This window comes from Panicum virgatum, chromosome 9K (assembly GCF_016808335.1).
Source record: "Panicum virgatum strain AP13 chromosome 9K, P.virgatum_v5, whole genome shotgun sequence".
Taxonomy (NCBI): Eukaryota; Viridiplantae; Streptophyta; class Magnoliopsida; order Poales; family Poaceae; genus Panicum; species Panicum virgatum.
Window position 1 is genome coordinate 10,956,078 of NC_053144.1, and position 10,489 is coordinate 10,966,566.

General features: G+C 48.3%; 1 protein-coding gene across 1 annotated transcript; it reads right to left on the reverse strand.

Annotated features, from left to right (window-relative positions):
- Window positions 1-2,677: 2,677 nt before the first annotated feature.
- On the reverse strand, window positions 2,678-9,273 carry LOC120650087 (probable linoleate 9S-lipoxygenase 4). The gene is made up of 9 exons (XM_039927105.1): window positions 8,719-9,273; window positions 6,704-6,993; window positions 5,486-5,729; window positions 5,058-5,402; window positions 4,859-4,965; window positions 4,665-4,772; window positions 4,269-4,576; window positions 3,854-4,117; window positions 2,678-3,745 (listed from the first exon to the last, which is right to left on the reverse strand). The coding sequence occupies exons 1-9, from the start codon at window positions 8,927-8,929 to the stop codon at window positions 2,959-2,961; spliced, it is 2,664 nt and encodes an 887-aa protein (XP_039783039.1). The 5' UTR covers window positions 8,930-9,273; the 3' UTR covers window positions 2,678-2,958.
- Window positions 9,274-10,489: the final 1,216 nt, after the last annotated feature.

The window sequence follows — 10,489 nt, forward strand, 5'->3', positions numbered from 1 at the left end:
ACTCATATCGGAGGAAAGATTCGCTACCACTGTAGCCACAGTCACGTTGGGCCCACCTGTCGGGGCATCAACGTCCTATGTATCCGCTCCCCCTTTGATCTATAAAAGGGGGGGGCGCCGCTAGAAAACCTCAGGCTGGGCAAGCGCCAAGGCCAGCAGAGGATAGGTTCATACACACCACCAAGAACAATACATCTCCCAGTGGACGTAGGGTATTACGCTCCGGCGGCCCGAACCACTCTAAATCGTGTGTTCTTGAGTCCTTGTCTCAGCATAGATCCAACCCCATCGCCTAGTACTTCCCTGAGTACTCCCTCACTGGGAATAGGCGGGTGCGTTCCGCCACCCGGCTGTGGGTACCCCTAGAAACCCCGCAACAATAATCAAAGAAAAATGACAAAAAATCTGACATTCGAATAAACATCCGAATCCATCCTTACTCCTTCGCGTCAGCATAGCAGATATTTCGATGCCGAGTAGAGGATTAAATTTGAGCTACTAACCTCCGTTCACAAATATTTGGCAACTTTAACTTTTACTATTACTACTTTGACCACTAATTATTTAAAAAATATCTTATTAACTAGAACACTTAGAGTACCATTGTATTTAGTGTCAAGAATACTTTAAGTATGATGCATGTTTAAAATGGCATAACAATAAATTTATGAGAAAATTGAAGGTCAAACTTTAAACAGTAAAGTCAAAGTTGTCAATTATTTGTGAACAGAGGTTAGTATTATAAAACTATAAATCTAATTAATCTATAATTGTTATATATTTAATGTAGTACAAAAATGATCAAATCATAGACTAATTAGACTTAATAGATTCGTCTTCCGAATTAGCCTTCATTTATGTAATTAGTTTTATACTTATATTTAATATTCTTAATTGATGTTCAAACATTTAATGTGGATAGGACTAAAAATTAGTTTTCCAAGTCCAAAGGCGTCTAAGGAATAAAAGCGGATAAAATTGGACCTGCCAGCACATCAAGTCTGCAGACCACAAGTTTACTCTACGTTACCAACAAGCCTAGCGCACCATCTCTAGTTATAAAGAGCAACAAATCTATCTATATATACTATAAAAATTGAAAGATTTGAAACATTTCTCATCAAAATTAGATCAACCACACTCCTCATGGAGGTACCCCTTACCAACCTAAACGTTTGACAAAAGAGGGTATAGATCCACTTAATTGATAGAAGAAAGGCACCGAAATCATAATTCTTTTTACACTAAACACTTTCATCTATCCACCCCATGTACCCCCATATTACTTTCCATTGTTTATAGACATTTTACTTCCATGTTTTTTAGTACCACATATTACTTTCCATTGTTTGTAGACAACAAATTGGTTCCATGATTTTTTGCCAACATTACTTTCCTTGTGCCATGCGCTTATTAACTTTCCAACTTCCAAGATGTTGGTCTACATTAGTTTTCTTGTTACATGCGTTGGTTAGGCTTCAAAATTTTGCCATGTTATTTCCTTCTGTGTTAGCACTCGCGTGATTTGCCCTTGCCTCCTCACCGTCATTTTTGCACCACCGGCTTCCTTCGTGGCGCCATCGACTGCCCTGCTCCCATGTGAAGCCCTGATTGGGAACGGTGCTAGGTCTGCCCGTCGCCCTTCCCTCTCGACGACATTGCTCTAGTTTCAAACTGTCGGCTTCCTTCGCGTGCTAGGTCTGCTCATCGCCCTTCCCTCTCAACTACGTTGCTCCAGTTTTGTGCGGTCGGCCGACGCAATCGGCCACGTTGCCCAATCCCTCGTTAGTTCTGTTTGAGCCCTCTTCCTAGGCGATTAGGCCAAACACACCACTGGGCGTGGCGAGTGCAGCAACGGTAGGATTGAAGGCATTGACGTACTTAAGGTAATGTCCTTTCTACCTTGATCGCCCTCTTATGATTCTCAAATCATGTTCTAGTGTCAACAAAGATCTTAGATTTTTAGTACTCTTGATGTGACCCAATAATTTTAAATATAATTATTTTTTAAACATGTTCTATTTTTAAATATAATCATTCTTTAAATATGTGTCTGTGACACTCATCTCCACTAGTATTAGAAAGGTATGAACATACGGGGTTGAAAAAATAAGGAGAGAGAAGACGTGCACCCCTCAACTATTAATTAGGGTAACTTGACTTTTTTATGCAAAACCAGATTATCTCACTCTTAAACACAACCCATAAAATTGGTTATGAACTCCAAAACCATTGGATAACCTAAGACTTGCATATGCTTAGCGTGTGGCGAATGGGATCAAACCCCATCTAAAAGATACGGTGAAAGGACAGGTTTGGCTCGAGGCTTCCGGTGTTTAGACCGGTCACTTTTACGCCGCCCTATATGTCCAAGAATTGAGCTGACATCATATTCATGATGACCAAGAAAGAATACATAGGTGTGAACATTATAGGGGTTATTTGATTTCAGAGACTAAATTTTAGTCCACATCACATCAAAGAGAATCTTAGTATTTAGAAGTATTGAATAAAAATTAATTATAAAACTAACTGTAAAACTCTGCGGCTAAACTGTGAGACGAATCTAATGAGATATATTAATTTATGATTAGCAGTGTAGTATCACTGTAGCAAATTATGAATTAATTAGACTAATTAGATTCGTCTCGCGAATTAGCACTCAGCTGTAAAAAAATATTTATAAATATATTTTATTTGATACTTCAAAATAGTAAAATTCTTTTCGATGTGATAGAGACTAAAAAAAAGTCTCTTGGAAACAAACAAGCCCTGATTCCTCACTGCAGCTCCTCTGCCCAACCCAACAAATCATTGTTACAATCTTCACTAGACCACTACACCATCACAAAACCAACGAAGAAACACACTACGCACAATGCCCAAACGGCCAAACGTGTAGCGGCGGCACAGCATCAACCTACCATCCCACGAGAGTTGAGACGCATCTGCTCAGTCTCAGATGGAGATACTGTTGGGGATGCCCATGGCCGTGAGACCCTCGCCCTTCGTGCCGTCGACGTCTGACGTGTTGGGGTACAGCAGCATGTAGGGCATGTCCACAGGCCCCTTCCGGTTCTTGAACGCCGGGTTGTCGTTCATCGACTTGATCCGCTTCTCGATCTCCACCAGCCGGGAGCCGAACCTCTTGAACGCGTCCAGCGCCTTGGCGTCCGACGTCCAGCGCTCCGGCTCGTCGCGCTGGCCGAGGTACACCTCGTCGGAGGAGTGCTTGGAGAGGACCTCGATGAGCGAGATGCCCAGGATGCTCTGGAACTGGCTGGTGATGGTGCGGATGTACACCTTGTCGGCCTCCTCCTGCCCCGCTTCCAGCTGCGCATACTCCTTGCTGCCCGGCTCCGGCATCGGCCGCCGGCTCACCGTCGGCCGGTTTGGGAGGTACCCGGCGTACGGGTACTGCCCGAAGTTGACGGCCGCGTGCAGCGCCGACGCCACCCAGATGATGGTCGTGCAGGTCCTGGCCAGCTGCCGCACGGTGTCCATCTTGGGCCACCAGTCCCTGTCCCTGAGGTCGCCGTGCGCCTCCTCGCGCACCTCCTTCCACCACGCCTGCAGCTCCACGTCGCGCTGGAGCTCGCCGTCGTTAGGGTAGTAGATGTCCAGGTACTCCATGACCCACCGCTCAATCGCCCACCAGATCACCAGACCGTCCACGGCGTACGGGTAGTCCTTGATCAGCAGGCGCACGCCGTACGGGCTCGACTGGTCCGGCACGGCCATACCTCTGAACGCACAACCAAAAGAGTAAACCCGTCAGAATCAAAGTGCTTTTGAAAGTGAAAGCTCTTCTGCATTCCGATCTTGGCTATATTGCAGCTCTGGTTTTACATACCTCTTGACGAGATCGGCGGGGAGAGCCTGCTCATTGAAATTCCAGCTCTTGTACACGTCGGAGGACATCTCCAGCGCGTACTTCCCAGGGAACACGGTGAGCTCGAAAATCCCACGGGCGTTGATGAGTGTCTGGCGTGCCAGGGCGTTTATGTTCAACGTGTCACGGTAGTGTGGGCTCAGCAGCTTGTGCACGGGGTGCACCACGCTGAGCTGCCGGTTTGTCGCGATCACAAACGGCTCGATTACCGCGTGCGTATTCAGCCTGCAAACACACACCCGCACAAAGATCAGTGTTTCCCTACGAATGTGAGAGCACTATTTTGACTATAGCATATCACGGCACATACAAAAAGGCACCAGAAACAATTAGAGTTTTGATATCAAGGAACAGTAGGTGAAGGAAAACTCTATACCAGTGGCTGATCAACTGATGCCAGGCAGAGTCATTGACGGTGGCGTAAGCCTTGGCAAGCTGCCAAATGTGGCCCTCAACGCCGGTGTGAGCTGGGGTGTACACCTTGTTGACGGCGCCGTGCTGCTGACCATCAGGGTGGGGCAGGCTCAGCTCGATGGCCACGGGCTTCAGGGTGCCATCGTCCTTCAAGAACAGAAGGGTCCTGCTGGCATAGATGAAGTTGCTCTCCAACCTGTTGATGCGGTCAAGGTACGGCATGAAATGATCATGGTGGTCCAGGATGAAGAGCTTGTTGTTCTTCAGTGCCTGCACAGGGTTTGTTATGACAATTAATCAACAGTTTTAGGCAATTATCTGTACTGAATCTCTCATTATATGTGCATGTGTTCAGTACATTCTGCACTGTCAAGCCTTCCAGGTTATGCTGAATGTGAGCTTCAGTGATCTTGCTGGTATGGTCTCCATACTGACTTGGATCCAGGGCACTTTTAGCAGGGAACTCCTGCAATCATGAAAGTGAACTTGTAGGGCTCTTGTTCGATTATGGGGCAAGTGTATTTGTCAACTCAAATGATGTAAGATGCTAACCGTAAGGCGTTTGATGATTACTGGGTTCACGCCTGCAAGTGTTTCTCTTGCAAACTCCTCATCAGTCCTCCATCCAAACTTAAACTCTGGAGCCTGTTTCAATACATCTAGAGTATGCCAAGATTTACACATGGTCACAAAAACTATTTTTTGTTCAAACAGCGGATTAACACAGAAAATTACCAAGAAGTACAGCTACCTGATTTGATGATATTTGGAAGTGGCATCTTTAGGGGGTGGTCATGACTACCATTTGGCAGAATACTTCTAAGGAACTGACTGGGGATTTTCTTCCTGATCTCTGCTACTACTGGATGGTTGGGTGCTTCTGGACCAAGTTCATAGAGTCCTAGGATGTCTTCGAATGAATCAAACTCCTTCGGCGTATCATCAATGAAAGTCCCTATTGTTGGAAGAACAGCCTCAATGACTGCCTTCAGTGAGTACCCAAGGAAGTCTGAGAACTTGAGATGTCCAAAGCGTTCATCACGCGGGACATAGATGTTCAGGTTGAGCAGAAAAAGCCTGCTCTCTGAATTTGGGTCTGGATAAAAGGTCATGCAACAAAGGATTTCAGCTAAATTTCTGACATCTTGCATGGACTAAAATGTAGTAACTTGAAGTTACCTGTTTTCGCTCGGTCCCTGCCAGTTCTGCAGCGACGGGGATATGGATGTTCTTGGCTGCCACCAAGGATCGGCCGTACATGGTCTTCACCTTTGTCCGGCTCACCAAGGTCATTGTAGTGGTCATAACGGTAGACACGGTCATGCTCCTTGTATGGTCCAGCATTATCATCACCTCGGAGAATCTTGAGTTCATCTTGCCGATAAGGCACCAATGCTGCAGGCATTTTGCTTGGCAGATAGGTCTGCAACATAGCAATAGAGTGAGCTAACCTGTTGTTCTATAGCCTTGAAAAAAAATAGTGCTGGCAGAATCAAACTATAGGATGATTAATAAATTGATAGGTATGCTTATTTTCCCCAGTGTCACACGAGAGCCCAGTGTCACACGAGAGCACAGCAACTGCTATATTGACTTGAATCTATTTTTTTTCTGTCGGCCAGATCTATTGCCAATATGTAAGGTACGGCCTTACAAAGCACCTCGAGTTAAATGGAATTTTTTCACCGCTCAGCAAATTATCTAGTCATATCAACTGTTAGATTGTTTCCACTCTGGATTAATCTGTGTACTTAATATGGTGCAACATGAGGTAAATCAGAATTCAGGGGTGTTCATTCTGCAATGGTACTGAAACAAACCTTCTTTTCTTTACATTATTATTGAGAGACATTTATGGGTTTTTTTTACTAGACTTGTTATGTTGCTTTTGAGACTCGTCAACCAGTTCTGGATCAACATGAGCCATATGTGGACATAGCCGGAAGACCATTCTCGCCAATTTGGCGGCTAAACAGGGTTTATCCTACTTAGTAGTAATATTTAAAGTGGGTTAATACCGGAGTATTTTAGTCTGCCACTTTGTACTTTTCAGTAGACATATTGCGTGTCATTAGGATCTACTAGGTACACAGTACACCTAACATGGTACCTAATCCAATCACAGGCTTTTAAAACTGGAAAGTTGGCCAGCATCCAGCACTCCAATCCAATGATCCATAGTCCACAACCATATTTCATTTCAATCAAACTAAGATAGGTTGATTAGGCTCAATAGCAAGAGCTCTTCTTATTACCATTTGGAACTTGATCACTGAAGCTTTTTTTTGTTTCTAAGCAGCAAAAACGCAACTTTGTTTGCACAATGCACTGGGCATCCGTGACGCAGCAGCAAGAGGAAGATGCAGGTGTCAGAAGCAGAACGGGGGTAGTACTCACGTCGTTGGCGAAGAAGATGCGGTCCTGGGCGTAGAGGTGGTGCGGGTAGACCCACGAGTTGGCGACGAAGACGACGGTGCCCTTGCCGGGGACGCCCTCGAGGGTGACCCTCTTGAGGAAGAACTCGGCGTGCTGCAGGTTCCTGACGAGGACGGCGCCCGGGATGCCCTGCGACTCGTCCCACTCGAAGTTCACCCGGAACACCGTCTCCCCGTCCGCCCTGGACTTGAGCGACAGCACCGCCTCCTCCAGGTGCGCCGCCTTCCCCGCCTTCCCCCGGCCTCCATTGCCTGCGATCGACCCACGACAGGCGAAATTCAGCTCACACAAACTGCCGCAGCAACAAAATTCAAATAAAATGCTCCCTGCAGAATTTTAGTAAAAAAAAAATCCAAGGGCCCTGAGCGCCTGCGCGAGTGCGCGTCCCCATCAATTCGCGACAGCAGTGCGCGGGTGATGCGGACAAGAGCATCTCCAAGAGTTTTGGCAAATCGAGTTGCCATCTTTGATTTTTGGTAAAAACGTTAAAAATACTCCTCCAACAGTTTGTCAAAAGACTTGGCAAATTTTAGCAACTTGGGAAAAACCAACCTCCAGCGCGTAAATATACGCGCGCGGCGCGTGGTTGGCATCGTGGTTTCTAGTTAGGTGGGAGGGTGAAAAAAGAAATAAATAACAGAGAAGGGTTCCTGATTTAAGTTTTCAAGAGGTGGAAGGACTATAAATATAATTTTGTTTCTCTTTCAGGGTTCCTGATGTAAGTTAGATCTGGATTTGGCAAGTGAATTATGCCAAACTGTTGGAGATAAGCTCTTTTTTTACTTGGCATATCTTTTTAGAAGTTGGCAAAACACAAGATATGTCAAGTAAAATATGGCAAATTCTTAGAGATGCTCTAACCTTTTGGAGTATTGCCGTGTAAGCTTACAGCGAATCTCTCTCTCAGGTTCCCGTGTCATGTTCAGGCTTCCCTTACCGGTGGGAACCGGTCTGGTTCCGATTTGGGCCGGTACCAAACCGGTTCAAATTCAAAATTTGAATTTGAATTAAAAAAATAAAAAATTCCCAAAAAATTTCTAAAAATACTTCAAGGTGCGACGAATCTAATGGTGTCAAATTTTCTCAAAAATTCGTTCGTTTAACATACTTTTCGGGCATTTAAAGTTAAAACAAAAAAGAAAAAGGAAAAAATGAGACGGCCCATTAAGGCCCACTTGATAAACCGGTCAAACCGGCCGGTAAACCGGTCTAACCGACCGGTATACCGGTCCAAACCGGTTACACATGCGATTTTAAATTTGGATTTGAATTCAAACCGGCCGGTAAACCGGTCTAACCGGTCGGTATACCGGTACGAACTGAGTTTTTTGAATTCAAATTTGAATTTGACCGGTTTCTACCGGTAACCCGTCAAACCGGTCCGGTTTACCGAAACCGAAGTGCTCCGGTTTGGGGTGTCCGGTTGGGAAAAAAAACCCTGGTCGTGTTGGGCTGTGCGGCTACTTGCCCCGTCCCAATTGCATTGAATGCCCCCCAACAACTCCTCCGACGGATTTCCATTCGGGCAATGAAAATTGGGTCCCCACGGGTTCGATCAAGTTGCTCTTCCTCTGGGCTGCCACGGGAAAACGCGAAAAGCCCTATCCCCTGCTCATGCCCCCTTGCCATGTCGCCATCCATGGTGATCACAGATTTTGTTGGACGAACACGGATTCTGCAGATTTTTCACTAGCGGAATGTCTCCGGCAAGATCGGCCTTTGTTTTGGGGGGAAATCAATTTTGGCACCAAACGGCTAGAAAACCCGAGGCCGAGACAACTACGAGCAAAAAAAGGAAACCGAAATGGGCGGCGAAACGCACAGTGGGGGGCGCGCGCCGTACGTTTCCGCCGCCGCACGCGGCCGGCGGGGGCGGCGTCTTACTCTTACCCCCGCGGCCGCCGCGCGCGGGCCAGGGCCCAGGAGCGGTGTCCGAACTCTGGAGACAGAGGGGGGAGGGGGGCGTCAGCGCTTACCGGGGTCGGCGGCGGTGGCGCTGACGAGCCGCAGGGCGACGCCCTCGTCCCAGCCGAGGATCCTGTGGACGCCGTCGAGCAGCGAGGCGTGGAAGTCCCCGGCGTCCAGCACCTCCTTCTTGACCAGCACCACCGTGCCGCGGATCTTCCCCTCGTTCCACGCCTCCTTGTTCTTCCCCGTCAGCCGGTCCGCGACCCCTTGCCAGAACATCCTCGTTCGCCCCCTCGGGGAGGACCACGTCGGAGGGGAGGCGGAACGGGGTCACCGGCGATTGATTCGCCTGCTCGCCAACGTGATGTGCCAGCAAGAGCAAGGCAGGCAGAGGCAGTGCTGCTGTTACCTCGCCGCGCCGCGATATATAGGCGGCTGCGCAGCCTAGCGATGGCGACGACTACTAGGATTAAAAAAAACGCGGATTAGATGGTGTGTGCCATGCCGGCGTCGTATCGCGGCTGTGGGGATCGTGCGGCCTCTGATGAACTGTACTCTGGTGCCGTCCGAGCTGGCGGCCCCGGGCACATGCGCGGGCGGGCGGAGAGCGTCGCGTCGCGGAGAAGCTCGAGCGAGCGAGCGAGATGAGCAGCTGACTGCCCAACCCAAGGCGCCGAGCGAAACCGCGGAAACGGCTCGACCGGGGGGGAAGGGTGGGTGGACTCGGAAAGCCCGGGGCGGCTCCGCACGGTCAACCCGGTCGTCCCCGTCTGGTGCGTGCGTGTCCCCGCCTCCCGGGACCGTAGGCGGCTGCTGCCAACGCGCACCGACCAGCCAACCAGCTCGCGAGGCCGGGAGAGAGGGAGCCGTCGTGTGATCGTGTCGTCGTACTGGGACACTGGCTGACGTACATCACATCAAATCTTATGATATATGTATGAAGTATTAAATATAGTTAAAAAATATAACTAATTGTATTTGGTTGTAAATGACGAGACGAATCTTTTGAGACTAATTACTCTATAGTTGGACAATAGTTACCAAATAAAACCGAAACATACTACAACAAATTTTTTTTACACACCCCATGTCGCGCGCGCTGATGATGGGAGCCCTGGCACTGCAGCCGCCGCGACCGGGACTGGACAGTGGGCACGGGTGTCATCAAGGTCCCGCCTAGGCCCTAGGCCACCGTCACTGCTCCTGCACGTTCGTGATCTGCAGCAGTTTCCTCGCCAGATCCGGCGCAGTGCCGTTGTTTCAAAAAAAGAAAACACAAACGAACGAAAAAAAACGATATGCTGCTGCTGTGGAAGAAACGGGATCACGAGCGGCAGGTGCGTGGCGAGTTGGTGACCGAGGGCGAATCGCCTACGCGAGCCTGATTCCGACGGGAACTGACTTGTTTCGGACGCTTTGCGGCGAAGGTGAGCCATCCGAAAAGACATTTACCGTGTTGCCTGGGTAGACTACTCTGACCTCGTCTCCCTGACGTTTTTGGTCCGTGCAAGCATCGTGCAAGCATCAGGATTGGCCGGCCATGGCTTGGGAACCAAGTTCAGGACAGACGCGTGGAAAGGCCGGCCAGGGCATGAATCGAATTGAAGTGAAAAATGCCAAAAATGCAAGAACAGGTCGGTAGCAACGAATTTTCAGAGGGGATAGGAGAGAATCTCTCGCGCCGCGTCACCCTAGTTTTTTTTTTCAACCTGCTGCCTCTGTACGGAAACACCCCCTCCCGATTCAACCCCTAGCTGTCAACAGTTAACTTGATCGTATCCTATGCCTTCTCAGCATCGCCTACTGCGCTACTAGACCCTATTTTTTTTCAACACGAGC

What these genes read in the sequence shown, in the direction of transcription:
- LOC120650087 (XM_039927105.1), bottom strand. Translation starts at nt 8,929, where the DNA reads ATGTTCTGGCAAGGGGTCGCGGACCGGCTGACGGGGAAGAACAAGGAG. An exon ending in CAGGGACCGAGCGAAAACAG is followed by an intron (nt 5,403 to 5,485) that starts GTAACTTCAAGT and finishes CCTTTTATCCAG; the next exon opens with ACCCAAATTCAGAGAGCAGG. An exon ending in TAATCATCAAACGCCTTACG is followed by an intron (nt 4,773 to 4,858) that starts GTTAGCATCTTA and finishes TCATGATTGCAG; the next exon opens with GAGTTCCCTGCTAAAAGTGC.